Raw genomic sequence first — 16413 nt, forward strand, 5'->3', positions numbered from 1 at the left:
ATAACGGGGCAGAAAAAAATGTTAGAATCCTTAACTTCTTCAGAAATATATGTATTGATTTAAATGACATAAAATATTCTTCTTCTTGCCGTTGAAAGCATTCTTTCTTTTGGAGCTATATATTTATTTGTTAGCGGTTTAGAAATACGTAATTGTGCCACAATAAAAACGTACATTAAAAGATTAGATGCAAAATTATTCAGAAATCAGATTTCTGAAACTTGAACCTAATTTTCATTTTTAATATTAATATTTGCTAGGAATTATGATCCAGGACAAAGATTTAACATTTGGGACTGCTCAGGCACTTCATTCTAATTTAATCTTTAAAAAAGTTGAATTTGCATTTTCGCAAATGAAGGGTGAAAATCGATATTAATCAAATACAAATAAGCGTTTTATGCATTTCACTTTAGTAACTACATTTCCAGAACATTAAGAGGGATTAAAAATGCCAACCTTCAGATTGTCTGGCGGTGTAAACGGAGAAGCCATCTAAATGAAATGAAATGACAGGGAACGTTTACATGGAAGTGAGTGATTGTGGTGGTTCAAATATAAATGAATTTCGTACAGATCAGATTAATACGCAGATGTTATTTAGGGGCGAGATTCCCTTTCTAAATAAATTGCTCCGAAACTAGTTAAGAGCCTTATATCTGCATTTAGGTGAAAAGATAGTAGATTGTAAACCAAGTGCAAGAAGTAATTTAGAGATAAAAATTTCTTCTTTTGTGAAATTATTAGGTTTATTTCTATTTAGGTGTTGTTTAGAAATAGCAATTCTCTTCATTCCAAAGTAATTAGACTTATTTACAATCCTAGCATCTACATAACGATATTTAAATTTCTCCACTTAAAGAATTAAAAACTACTATTTGCTTCGAGAAAATATCGGTTACATTTTTAATTATAATAAACGATACTATCGAATTAAAACTAATATTCTAAATTGAAATTTAAGATTCCCGACAATTAAAGTGCCTCAAAAGATAGGAAAACGGTATTTAAAGAATTTCATTCCTATGTGTTTCTGAATATTAGTTTGTCATATTAACACTCCAGCGAAAGCCACACTAGAGATATCTTTATTACATAATCGATAATCAGCAAAGGAATAGGTAAAATTCTTTCCGCTGGGGGGTCTTGCAATATCCTCAAAGTAACGGGTTTATATAACTACTATTATGCTATTTTCGTTACAAATTTATATAGATCTAGTTACAAGTCTAATTTCTAAATAGAGATTATAAAATTTTGCCAGCTCGAGAATTAAATGACTATCATACGACAGAAGAAAATATCCATTACATTCTAATTCATGATAAATAATATTATGGAATGAAAACTAATTCAAATGATCGAAGATTTAGATCGCAAAAGATGTGTGCATTAAAAAATAGGCCAACGCTATTCGAAAAATTTTAGTAATGAGAAATTTTGAGTTATTGTTTTTTAATAATTTAGCAACATCTAATAGCCTTAAACAGGTAAAAAGGATCGATTTGTAAATCTCATTAAAGGTATCAAATACAAGAAAATTGTGGGAAGAGCTGCTCTAGAGATGAGTAGTTATTAAAACATAAACTTGCTAAAACCAGGATGCATTTAGTTCAAAATTTAATACGGATCTTCACTTTAGAAGCTAAACAAAAGTGCCAACTTTTATTTTTTACGTCTTTTCGTACAGTCAGGCAGACAAACCTCTGCGAATGAATTTTATTCCAAACTTGATAGAAATTTACAAACTTGACTGGCAATATAATCGACCAAATTTCATCTGTCAAGCTAAAAGTGTCTTTCTATTATTATTATTATTATTATTCATGGAGATATGAAAGTAAAATACGTCAAACTCACGAGGTCGACATTTCGACAACTACAATACTTTCTCTTTTTAGACTTCGAAGATGAGCAAAAAAAGAATATTACCTCTATCAGTGAGAAATTGGCATTATCGCGAAGCTGAATCTACCTTCAGAATCATAATCTGAAGCACACATTACAAATTGTGAAGGAATGTTTGGCGATATCGGATATCAAAAACTTTCTGTCGTCCTTTAGATCAGTAGTGGGCATTAGAGTGAAACGAAAATGGCCTTCATTTTTTTTACAGATTTTTAGTTTGGTAATAGTGTAGTAAAGGTGCCGTTTAGGTTAAAAACATATTACAAAATTTGGTTGTAATACAACAACATCTTGAGGTGCCACAAAGAGCTCAAAGTTTGTAAAAAATTGACAAATTTTAGAATAGGCCTTTTAAAAATTTGTTTAGATTTTAGTTTGGTAATAGTGGGAAAAAGTTGCCTTTTAGAAAAAGAGTTGTAAAAAATTTTGTTCCAACTACAACAACTTAAAGTGCCGCAAAAAGCTTAAAATTTGTAAAAAAACTGAAAAATTATAAACTTTGAGAAAATATTTTTTATGAATTTTTCGTAAGTATAATGCTACAAAAGATGATTTTAAAAACATATATAAGCATTACAGTTAGAAAAAAATATTAATTACAAAATACAATAATAGTAATAAAATATTTTTTTAATGTCAAATTTCTTGTTTCTTACTTCTGTATCCTTAATGACTACAAATGTTACAGCTGCAAACTGTTTACTTCTACTTTAATGCCGCATTAAACTGCCATTTTTTGTAACAATTTTTGGCATACTCACAGGTGAATCAACTTTTGCTCTTATGTATCCTTCTCATGCAATTAAACCATAGACATTTAGAGCCGATTCGGTCTCCAGTTTCAGAGCTCTTTCCACTGCTTGAGTGTGACAAGGAAGTCAGGGGAAGGGGATAACCGGATCCACTACACTATTTGGCTCAGTTTCAGATGCCTTGCGTATAAATACAATATTACCAGCTAAATATAATATCAATATTACCGAAATGGTTATAGGTAATATTGATACCTAATTAGCTACCACAAGCGCTTTGAGAAAGAAAGAAGCAAGAAAAAGTAAAGAACTACAGAAAATAGTTAAATTTAATCAAGAATGGACAAAAAACACTAGTGTTTCAGAAATGGTTACGGGCAACAATGAAAGCGCTGAAGAAAAATAGTGTTATTGCCAAAAAGAGGGAAACCAACCTAATCCTTCAAATATATCCCAAGACTGGCTATTATTAAAGTGTATGTGCATATGTGGTTTAATATTAAGTTGAAACCTTCGTATACTTATGGTTCCAAATACCTGTTTAACCTTATCTCATATTCAAGATATCTCTATGACGAACGTTACAGACCTCATTCAAAAGATGGGTACTTTGCTACTCCAGAAAATATCCTTTAGTCCATGCTAAGTGATGAACTTAAAGTTCAATGATAACTTGGTTTACGTGTTTTCAAAGAAAGAAGAGAAAGTAGAGCGGTGTCAGGAGGTTTAAAGTTCCAAAGATAAACTTCGATGCAAAGGATTACATCCACATGTTCTCATGACTTGAAAATTGACGAAACGAATCCCCCCCCACACACACACACTCCTTATTGAAACATGTTTGCAGAGATTCTCTCTCAAAGTGTTACATATTTCATTTTCAGAAGTAATTTTGAGGTTATGTCTAATATAACAGTAGCATTTCATAACAGATTTGTAAGTCGGCAGTTTTAACTCCAAGCAAATCACTAAATTTTCCAAAACATTCCGACATTTGTCTTGTCTTACTAATTTAGTCTGAGCCATTTTTGCTAACAAGAAAACGCACAAACACACAAAATAACAAATTAATTACATTAAATAGTTACATAATAGACGGAGCGGAGCGGAGACGCCAACTCAGTTGAACTCGGCAAAGTTGCTGATCTCACACCAGCTCTGAGCTTGTCACCACACGCAGATAAATTTCCACCTCCCCTCCATAACATCTGCTCCGGCGATGACTCAATGTTCCGGATGACATGCCAATGCAATAGTAAAACTGTTTTTATATTTTTATTCATATTATAACACTTATTTAAAAAAATTGATTTCATAATCAAAATACTCAAAAATCTTTGAAAGGTTCCAAAAAGTGTGTTTTTGTGAAATTTTAACGCCCTTGTGGCACCTCAAGATATTTTTCATATTTTTAATTTATCTTATCAACACCAAAAGGCAACTTTTCCGTGCTATTACCTATTAAAAATCGAAAATTGGTTTTTTCTTTCCACCGTAGTGGGCATTAAGTCGATGGACTACCAAGACATTTTAGAGTGATTGCCTTTACTAAGACTTGAGACGTGCATACTAAACGAAACCAATTGTTACATTTATGTGTTACCCATTTGGCAATGTTGATGTGGAAGAAATAACTGGAAATATAAATTATATATTATCTTTATCTCTTGAGGAAAATGAAGTTTTTCTCCTTCAAAATGACATAATTTTAAAAGCACGTTGTTCATCAACTAAGAATAACTTTGGGAATCAAATGGATGAAATAAAGTATTTTAATTTTAAAAAAAGTTCATATCATTTAACAAGGTTTTTTGACTCTACCTACCTGTGTGAATCAGCATTTTCAACGGTGAACGTATTTAAGACAACATGTCTTTCCTTTCTCACAGACGACCCCTTAGAATCCAGTTAAAGATTAGCAGAAAGTAATTATATACAGAGATATTCTAAATTGGCGATAGTTTTCAGACTAAGTCTTCTATTAACTATAACTACGAGAATTGAACTAACTTTCAATGAAAATGATTTTTTAAATATATTTTGAATTATATGATATTAAATGTATCATTTGATATTATCAGATTTGTGGATATTATTAATAAGTTTGCATTTATGTAGATAACTACATATTCCGTATTTATTATTAGGCTATAATAAAAATTGTGGAACTTTTTAGTTTCCCACACCTACACCACTGGGTGGACCGCAATACCTTGGAAAAAGTTAAAAGCAGTCCGTCCCCTGGCAAAGTCTGCCCACCCCTGCTCTAGATCTTAATCACATTAAAAGTTTATGAATGTATCTTGATAATAAAATACACCAAAGAATCCTTTGGAATAAATAAGATATGAAAAGAATTATTATGAAGAACAGTAATAAAAGGAGGCAAAAAAAAAAAAAAAAATTCGTAGAAGATGCCTAGACCTGCCCAGAAGACTTACTACTGTTGAAAGGTGAAACCCAAAGAAAACATTCGAAATATTAATTGCTACTTTTTCATATTTATTTTTTTTCATTTTATACTGTTTATACGCATGAAATTTGCTTCACTCTTGTTTTAATATAACTATTGCTTGTTGCATATAAGTTGTTACCTAAATAATTTTGTAATATTTACTTTATAAAATAAAGCATTTTAAAAAGCAATCATTATGAAATTCAATTAAAAAATATTTCCTGAACAACTAATAAAAGATACATTGTAATTAATCCCTGGTTTGATTCCCTGCCTGAGGGTGACCCTTGAAAAAAGTCTTCAGGCCGGATTCATCATTTCCTTATTTATTTCTTTATAGTTCTTTTTTTGCATTTAAACTTAATATTTATTTCTAATTCGGCATTTTAAAAAGGAATGTTTTCTTCAATCTCATAGAATTTTTATTTCACATTTCTCAATAAAGATCAAAATGGATGAATTATATTCAACTATTTAAAATGTTAGATTCTGGATAATTTCTATGGATTAACTATTACAATCTGAAGAAAATAACAAGTTTTTTGGTTTAGCCAGGACAATCTCCATTCTTGACTGTTACTAGTATTACTTTACCCCACCTTAGTGTTATTTTAAGAGCAAAAATGTGTGTATTAAAAAACGGAAAATGGTTGAAAAAATGTCATTTTTAAGCTTTGTTTTCTGAGGAATTTGTCTTCCCAACTTTTAAATTGCATAACATAACTCAGTGAATGAATCAGTCTGAAGAAAAAGCGTGCAATTTGTAATATTTGATTTTTTCATCGTTCCACCTCCTTCATCCTTCTAATCAAAGTTTCCGATTTCATGCCCACGATTTCGAGAACCGCTGATTGAATATATATTCACATTAGGCAATGATAATTTAACTTTTTCTTTCGAATTTACCTCCAAACCAATCAAATCGAAATTTATAGAATTTTTACTTTTACATTCAATTTCCTTTGGGCGTAAAATTTATAAATGGCACATTTCATTTATTTTGCACTCTAGAAAGTTTTTCGTAAAAGCTAGAGTCAGGCAAACAGTATAACATTTTTGATGTTGTCTGAAAACAAAGAATAAGTATATGCCCAATTTATCAGGCATAAGATCAAAATAAATTAAAATTATTTACATAGAACTGGGCATTCGAATTTACAACCGTTTTAAGATAAAGTTACACTTGTGCTAATATAGTAAGCAGATTAACCTTTTGACTAGCAATTCACACTTTTACGCCATAAGTTTAAGATAGTACATATTTAGTATTGGCATTATTAGTAAAAAAATTCAATCAGCTCTGTTAAATTTACATATTGCAGTGAACCAAGCAATAATTTTATTTCAGAAAATTGCATCTGGAAACGTCCTTACTTAAAGAACATTTTATTTAAATATCGGTATTCATATATCTAATCAAGGTATGCAAAACAAGAGGCACTACATAAAAATTATTGTACTTAAAAGTTGGCACTTTGTTTTTGAAGATCATGCTAGGTAAGCCTTTTGAATTATAAACATGTTTTATAAATAAGCCTCAATAAAGTCATGCATTTGACATAACACAGATATAAATGTGAGATTACTTTATTAGTATCTATTCCTTTAGTCATGGCCCATGTAGATACCACATAGTCCATAACCCGTTCGCTCAGAGCCTTTGGCACTTCGTGAAGTTTCATGAATTCTCGGACGTTATTCAGCATTTCGTGATATCTGGCAGTTGCTGAGGTCATCTGCTGAATTATGGTTGTCACATGGCCAAATATAGTTGCGTATAAAAGTGCTGTCAAGAAAGAAAAAGCATATAGTGGCATAGTATAAAGGACAAATATAAATAATGCATTTAGAAGCGTAACACATTTGGTAATTGAAAATAAATTTGACAAAAATAATAAATTTCTTATGATTACAACGAGGTTGATTTTTAAATAAGGACGTACGTAAGAAATGTCAAACTTTGTCATTTGCTCTTGTAAAAACGACTGTATAAAGTGCATTCGCCGTTTCTGCATTTTACGATAGCAATGATTGTCTCGTGGCCCCATTTCAAGATTATTTTATTTCCATTCGCAAGAATACAACTTGTGCAATCAAAGTGTGCTTAATAAAAAATGCTGTGGGAAAAAGAATATTGCCTCATCAAGTAATTGGCCATTTTAAGCTGTTATATGCATTACACAAAATTAGCAAAGATTGTGTTTTCTTATACCAAACCCTATGCAATGAAAAAAAAATCTGAACTTGTAAAGTTTATAAAAAAATATAAACTAGTTCAGCAACTATTACACAAAAACGCATGTTGCGTCACAAAGCAATAAATATATTAGAAATTATTTACAACATAACATTAAAATGGTGTTATGATACATTCATTATGAAAATGTATAATGGTTTTCTCTTCATTGAAAGGGACGAATGATAGCAATATTATATATATATTGTATGGAAAATTGCATAGCTATTTTTCTGTTTTTAAAAGAAGTGCTGTGTGTTAGGAAGATAAATGCAGAAAAAAAATGGCGAACATATGTATATCAGGTTTCATCTAGTTATTACAAACGACGAATAGAAGTCAATACGAAAAATACAGTTACAGGAGTTGAAATTTGTTTCATTCAAGATATCAACATTAAGGAATATATAAACATTTATGTTAACTGGTGAACAGAGTTAAAGAGCTGCTATGCAAAAAGATCCGGTTTTATTTTAATTCAAATCGCAGGGAAATAGTACGCTAGCAAAGAAGATTTGTACTGAATCATGCATTTATTGAGTATGCTTGTTAATCAGTGCTTAGTTATTGTTTACCATCAAATTCTATATATTATTTCCGATTAGATGAGTAATAATTTGAACTGGGTCAGCAGTCAAACTTCCTTTTCACTTTTTTTTAAAATACAGATCCCCCACTTTCCATTTCGACTGATAAATCGTATATCGGATTAATATTTTCCAATAATATTTTCATCCAAACGGATTATAACGGAGTATAATTAGACACAATATTTACGCACTCTAAATAAAAACACAACTAGAAATTAAATATTGTTTTGAAATTTCAATTTTATGTTTCAGGAGGATGAGTAGCAGCTGCATTTAATAGATGTTTATTCTTATTGTTTCATTTCACAAATAATCTTCAGCTACTCCAGAATCCTTTTTTTTTGCGGATAATAAGGGATTCATTTGCTTAAAATGAACTACAATAATTTATTCATCTTTTAAATGCATATGTTTTTTTTATCATTTTCATTATTAATCGATATCGAAAACGAATGGTTATTTAATAGTCAGATTCTTCAGATGCACTACGTTATTTATTTATTTCATCTTAGAAAATTAGTTAAGCCTCGGACAAAGAGCATATTTGAAAAAACAGTCGATGAATACTCCTAGAGAATTACATTTTCTCATAAACTGCTGAAATAAACATTTTTTTAACTTGCATGCATATGAATGAAATGTGAATAAATTTCCATGAAGTAAAGATGATGAATCTAATGAAACCATTTCATTTTCCGCCACCATTTATTTTTATCTGAAATTTTAATAAGGCGTTAGAGCGAAATTTTACTAAGGCGTTTTCATCTAATAATATTTTGTTTCCATAATGTTATAAAATCTATAATGTTATTTTGTGTTAATTGTAAATGTTTTTAGAGGAAGTAGGAGGTAATCGCATCTTTACCTGGTTAAATTCAATACGATTGATTTCATCGCTCTTTAAATCTTTAAAACTATTTCATTTTGATTCAAGACAGCTAGAGCTAGATTACTGGCTGAATAAATTGATATTTCGATTTAAAAACATTTATTTAAAAAATATTTAGATGATTTTATACAATTTAGAATTTTATACAATTAAAAATATTTAGATTTTTTTATACAATTTTATTTTACTTGATTTGTTCCATGTTTGTAAAGATGGAATAATGCAATATATTTCTCATTCATTTCTTAATATACTAATGGATTGAAATTTTGATTATTTGAGCATTCTCGAAGATAATATTCTATTTTAATATTTTTAGAGCTTTGTTATCAGTTGATCGACTCATTTAATTAAAATTTGGCTTCGGGACAATGGAGGCAAGTGGTAGTGACGTTAAGAACTAATACGTCCCAAAATTACACATCAGAAAATAATTAAAATAGAATTGTGCTGATTAGCAGTATGTTTCTAAAAGACACTTTCATTTGAATTTAATACTAAGATATTTGTGATCCATACAAACTGAACCTAGTGATTTTCTGGCACCATTTTTTTATGTAAGGAACAAAGCGGAAATATAAATAAACTAAAGAAGTGACTGAAATAATTTATAGTGTTTAATTTTTAGATTTACATCCCGTTTTGAAACTACATGATGGCTATTTTTCATAGACACGAGTGACATTTGAGATAGAACTTCAATCTTATGACTTCAACATAAAAGGAATGTAGGGTTGCTTTATCATACCAAATTCAACATTTACCACGGACAAATGCAAGTAGAATGTTCTAATGAATTCAGTCTCTTATTTTGTGATGTCCGTACCAAGATTGCAACTCTATGCCAATGCACACAACAATGTTCTCTTTGCGGTATAACTTTTAGATGAAGTTTTTCGCTTTCAGTACTTGTGAAATTCAATATCCAAAAATTTCTGTCCTGATTAGCGGCAGGAATATTAGAGTACTTGGTAAGTGGAAACCGCTCTAAATTGGAGAAGATTCGTTTATTTAAGTGCATTTTATAATAAACTCACCACTTCTTCTTGATCTTGATGATCTTCAATTTAATTGGCATATCTATAGACAAATATACATTAGGCGTATTTACCTTTTGTTGATTCATATCAATGATTTGAGAGACGGAATCATTTCTGATACAAAAAATATCTTTCTGAAATGTTTATTGCTAGTTTATTCTTGCTATTCACTAGCAGCAACTTCTGTGTCAGCAACATCCAAGAAATTTTGATCTAACATTTGAAATACGTTCGGCAACTCATAATAAGGAAATAATTTTAAAAAAGACTGTCTCACCTAATAATAAAATTCATTGTGTATACTCAGCAAACAAATCTCTGCAGTATTAGTTTTTATTAAGTACCACATATAGAAAGTTGATGTCTATACAATTCATGCAGTAATATCGTCGATATGACATGACCTGAAAAAATTGGGTGATTGATTTGAGTTGTTTAATCAATACCAACTCTTGTTTTTCTAACTTGAAAATTGATAGATATTTCATAATTTGAATTGTGATCAAATATTTAGCAAATTTTCACTACATTTGACGATCTCTATTTATTTAACCTTTTTTTCGATTTTGATGAAGTCACTGGCACCTTTTATAGACGATCTTGCGCTTTCCTTTTCTTTACATGCAGATGCCAGAAAAATAAATTAATTTCTCATTACTTTTAAATTACGGAAGTCTACTAATGAGCAATAAACAGAGAATATTCTCCGGGGAAAAAATTAAGAAGCCTCCCATTTGATTGTGCATCGATTTTTACTCTATCAATCGCATTTCAAGTTATTTTTCCAATTACTTGGGTTTCGAAAATTTCACATGACTTGTCAATGATATTCACAAGATATCCCAAAAGATCATTTGAAAAACTTAAAAGTTAATCACAAATAGCGAAGCAAGTTATTTTTTTAATAATAGAATATCGGATAACAAAATTAAAGGGAAGATCAGTGAATGAAGTAAAAGGAAAAGAGAAGGAAATGCAACGGAAAACTAAATTGTAACAATACGTGAATAACAATACAGCTATGTGAGAGTCACTTTTTTTTAAAGTTTCGTTGCTAACATTTCCCATTGTCATGATGCTGTTATGGTGTTAATCATGTATTCCGTTCAACCTGTCCTCTCCAGCTCTTTTAAATTCTTTGAAGAGCTGAAATGAAAGAGGAACTAATTCTTATGTTAATTATTTCTTTTATGATAGCACATACGAATTTCTAATTAGATAAAAGAAGGATCGGTTGATTTTTCTTTCTGTTTAAGATATGCGGTTTGTCAGAAGAGTAAAATGGAATGTTTAAATTGTTTTCATGAATTTCAAGGGAAAACAACCACCAAAATATTATATGAGAAAACATTGTTAAACCCATTTTTAGACATTTTAACTTACTCTTTTTAATTGAGATGAAGTTTTAAATCGATTTATTACTCCTAGATTTGGCAGCGCTCTGAAATTTTCAATACTTCCTACGCTTTCGATGGCAATACATTGATTATGTTTTAAAATTTAACTACCAGCTAACCTATTAAATATAATAAAATTTTGCCTCCATATTAGAAAAAAAAATCGTATGAAAAGTTTAAGAGAAAATTATTCCTGGATTTTACAATATTTATTATACTGATTATATACTAAAAAGGAGAAATAGTATTTTAATTAAAAATAATATCTATAGTGCAGAAATAACGAAAATCACAAGAGAATTCATAACATAAACTACGATGTTTACTCAGCGTTCAAAATGACCGCAGTCAACCGCTCTAAGTATATACATTTGCAGCATTTATAATACTGAGCAAAAAAAAAAGTTCTACGTCTACTTAATGAATACAAAATTAGACAAGTGAAATATGAACACATAAACTTTGTTTGCTTTCAAGATGACCGCTTCCATCATTATTTGCGTTGAATCCAATTCATCTGGATTTTTTTCATTTCTAAAGGGAACTATTTATTTTGATGAAAATAAAAAAATTCGAATATTATATATTATATATATATTATCCGAATCATTTTTCAGAATCATGCTTGAGTCAAAGAGCGAAATTGTACCAGCGTATCTGAAAGGTTTGGTCACTAGGTCAAAATCTTGAAAATATGGCCCACTGTCAAGATATGCGCGAATGGTATCTCTTTGCCTAGTGATCTACTGCATTTTGTTTACAAGCATTAATAATCTTCTCCAACTCCGTTAAAAATAAAATGTATACCACTCATCCATATTTAATATCAAACAAGGAACGTATACTCCGTGCATTCGTGCTATCTTTTTAGGAACTTTCGTTTATAATAAACTCACTTTATTTGGCGGTTTCATTTTCTTTTTCTATCAGCAGCATCACCTTCATGCCAGAAGTAATTGAATGCGAATTTCCGCATTGTAACTTCCTGATTTATTAATGTAGAGCATTTCCGCTGGCTAAGCAATGCACATTTCTGGGATCGTTTTGGCGGTTTCCCTTGGCGTTTTTATTTTTTCGTCCAGGATAGAAAAGCGAGTGCTGTTTACGGAAGACGAATTACTGCCCGTTTGGCCGCCTTTATTGTTTTTAATCATTTGCCTTTTCTTTTTGTTTTGTTTCTACTTTTCGTCAGAAATTGGCAAGCTTTTGAGTTTTAAAAATATTTATCTGGATTAGCCAGCTTTTATGGGCATCATTCCGAGTTTCAACAGTTTCCGAGTTATTATATATATATATATATATATATATATATATATATATATAAAGAGAAAATTGCAATTGAAATATGTATCAAAGATGGAGGCAGATATTTTCTGAGAGGAGGACAAAACCCTTTAAAGGGAAGGGGAAAGCAATTTTTTTCTTATTTTGCTTCAAAATAACACGCAGTAATTAATTTCTTTTTTTATATCAAGATATTTAAATATTTAATAACTAATTTAACTGAAATAAATAATTATTTGTATAATGTATGGGAATAAAAACTGTACAATCTAAAAATTTTACTTAAGATTACTTTAACTGATCGATTTGAGAAATCTTTGAATATAAGTATTTTTTAGCTACAATTTTGCATTTTTTTGTATTCTAAAACTAAATCTATTATAAGTCTTTTTAAATATAAGAATTATATAAAACACACAGAAAAATATACATATTATCTAAATTTCACGCAAATCTCTTGAACACTCCAGTTGTTTTTCCATAAAAATGACGTGTGTCGTTAAAAGGTCAACAGTAAAAAGGTTTAGTTTGAAAACATAAATCACAGTGTTAAAATGATAGTAAAAAAACAGTTTCAAATATGAAAGTTGAAGAAACTTAAAATTACCTTTAACTATATATCTTTATTACCATTATTACCTTAATTATAAAATTACCTTTAATTATATTAATCTCCCCAACCCACCCTTCAATATTTCTGCCAAGTTACGATGGTAACGCATGCATTCATTATTCAAATGACATTTCATTCCGTATGAAGAACTGGATCTTCTTCAAAATTAGATATAACCATAAACTGTATTTCCTGAAAATTAAAGTTATTCTTTTTTTTCCATTTGTAAACAAGAAATCTACATACGACACAACTAACGAATAAAATAATTTTAAAATGGATAATTATTTAATTATAAACCCACTCATACTTTCCTGATCAGGACAGTTAAGTTGGATCAATCCTCAAAATGCTTAACATATTTTGTAATTAATCCCAATCATTTTAATATGAAGTTTAAAAACAATTATGAAAGGTCCTAAATAGTTGACAATTTATAATGAAAAACACATTACATGAAAGCATAAAAAGCAAAAATTGTAGTTGGTAAAAAAATCTTTTTTATTTGAAATGTAGATTACGAATAAAAGATATTAGGATACAGAAACAAAGATAAAATTAATTGTCTTTTTATAAATATTTTTTTAAATTGATAATCTATTACAATATTTGAATATTCTTTTTGAAATTATCGGGGAAAAATTTGTTTAATAAACAAATATAAAAATACAACAAAAAATGGTAAATTGAAATTTGTCTCCATATACAAATGCAGAATACTTTATTTTGCATCAAAGCTAATACTTCCTATACGAAACAACTTTTTGACTGTAAAGTAAGCTACTAAGAAGATTTCTTGCGTTCCTTATTGTGTTTCAGAAATTTACTGTCTCCGATATCCTTTCGTTTGTTGATCATTGAGGAGCAGATGTATCAGACTACCTTTTAATACATATTTACGATTAATGTATACATAGTGGAAAAATTCCCTCACATATTTAGCAAGAAAAGCGAGAGACTCCATTATTTCCCGCAAATTGATGTTTTCTAGTCATACGTCCATAGAAATGTTAGATTTGAAGAGGAATTGCTTTCATTTTTTACAATTCGCAACATTTCTTTTCCTTGTGTGTGTATATATTATATATAACTCATTCTTTGAAAAAGTTCAGTCCAAATATAGACAGAATGACGATGGTAACGTTGGATCCTCATTTAAGTTTGTTATGCTGAATGCAATAGTTTCTGAAACAAGGGATATATTAAATTTTCTGAGCTGCAATTTATTCCCGCTTTCGTCCTACCAGAAAAGAGTGACCAAGTGTACCTGGAACATTCGAACCTGTTTTAAGCACTGCACAATGTTAAATTTTCTTCAAGGAATAACTTTTTTTCAGAATTTGTTACATCGGAGAAATAGAAATATGTACCTGAGAAGGTTAAAACTCTCTAGACAGAAGCGGGAATTGTTGACTTCTTGTCCACTAGATAACCTTATTACTTTTCTAAGCAGATCTTCGATGATCGTCAGATAAAAAAAGAAAACTCAAGGTATTTCTTTTTTGAAAAATCATTAGATTTTATATCTTGGTTTTTGTATTGGCGTTTTATATAAAATTGGCTAAAAGGATTTTTTAAATAAAAATGCTTCACTGTCAAATGCGAATTTATGAATTTAATATTCTGGAATTAATTTATCCAAAAACAAGAAATAAGATCTTAAATTCGTCATCGCCTGTCTTAATCTTTAAAATGGGTGTATGGGGAGGATCTCTCCCATTTAAGAACTCTTTTTCTCAGAACTATGCGAGCTTTAATAATCGAAAAAATAAGGATTTTTTTTTTTGCACAGCTTAAATAGTTTTTTTTACTGTGGTAGATATGAATATTTCATCAAAATGTTTTCATTAATTACTTAACAAGACACATTTATCATTTGAAGAAACATTTGGAATAAATAGCGTTTGTCTTGAAATAATTGGCTGAAGAAAAATACATTCATAACCGAATTTTTGTTTATAATAGTTTATATGATTTCTAAATAATCTTGAAATGAGCTTATTCAACAAATTTTGTACATTTTTGTATAAATTCTTTAACTGTTGATAATAGCCTACCATATTATCTATACATACTGTTTGTCGTCAAATCGTAAGCAGTAATATTTTATTAGAGAAATAAGTGGATTATAATAAATTAAATCGTAAAACACAGATATTTTAATCTACTTTCTATTTACACATTTTACTTAAACATTTGGTTTATGTTGAAATCATATCATTTGACAACAATAAAAATAAGACTCATAAATTATTATTATACATGTATGTATGTATTAACCTCGTGTCAAATCCTAACTAAAGATTATAGTTTATTTTTCGGGATATTTGTACATTATGCTTATTTGAGTAACTACAGCAACAATATCAACACACATTATATATTCTGCCTGCTTGTATTCTTGTTTTCTTTCTGCTATTCATTTTTTCAGTTTCCTTATTCTCGTGCCTTCTTTTATGAGCAATCATATCACGAAACTTTATCACTTTCTAATATTTAAATCACAAATTGCTTTATTTCCACTGCAGTGTTTTACTTTCTGATTCGCTGATTGTTGTACTCATTTTATGACAATACTTTGATTGCATTGGAAGTCAGAACTGCTGGATAACAAAAATCCATGAAGATTCTTGCCTCTCTATTTTTATTGAAGCTAAAGTATATTAATACGCCATCTTAATTTCTGCTGCAAGAGTCGCTAAATACTTTTAACATAACTAAAAAAAATGGATAAAGCGTTTTAATAATATAATAGTTCATAAAATAGCTAAAATGTTTTATAACACTAAGCAAAGAGTTTTACAAGTGTTTTAACGCATTTTTAACATGTTTTAAAAGTGTGTTTTCAAAGAACGCATTTCTATATTTTTTTCTACATAAGATACCGCTCAACAGCACAAGAGCAAGAATGTTCCAGTAACTCTTTCTAAACTTAACTGAAGTGACATGTATATGAGAAGTCTTTATTATTTTGCTTTTCAAGCGACTCATTAACTCCTCTTTCAAAAGTCAAAGGAAAAATACCTTCCCATTTTCAACTGTGCAGAGTATAATGGAGACAATTTTGAGATAAAATCAGTGAATACAATTTATCTAATGAATTCAATTTTAACATTTTTGGCATAAATAGAATTTCTTCCCCAATCGATGTAAGTAAGAAGTAGGAAACTATCTACAAAATGTTTTTAACACACTGCAGTTATATTATGTAATATCTCATTCTAATGCAACATTAATATTATTTTGAGA

At 29.4% G+C, this 16413-nt stretch overlaps 1 protein-coding gene across 1 annotated transcript in view; it reads right to left on the bottom strand.

Moving 5' to 3' along the window:
• LOC129958364 (potassium voltage-gated channel protein eag-like) overlaps positions 1 to 16413 on the bottom strand; it is a 121429-nt gene that overhangs the window by 19434 nt on the left and 85582 nt on the right. Inside the window, exon 7 of the mRNA XM_056070798.1 lies at positions 6702 to 6901. Coding sequence (XP_055926773.1) covers positions 6702 to 6901 — 200 coding nt within the window. The remainder of the gene's footprint in view (positions 1 to 6701; positions 6902 to 16413) is intronic.

The sequence above is a fragment of the Argiope bruennichi genome, chromosome X1 (assembly GCF_947563725.1).
Source record: "Argiope bruennichi chromosome X1, qqArgBrue1.1, whole genome shotgun sequence".
Lineage (NCBI taxonomy): Eukaryota > Metazoa > Arthropoda > Arachnida > Araneae > Araneidae > Argiope > Argiope bruennichi.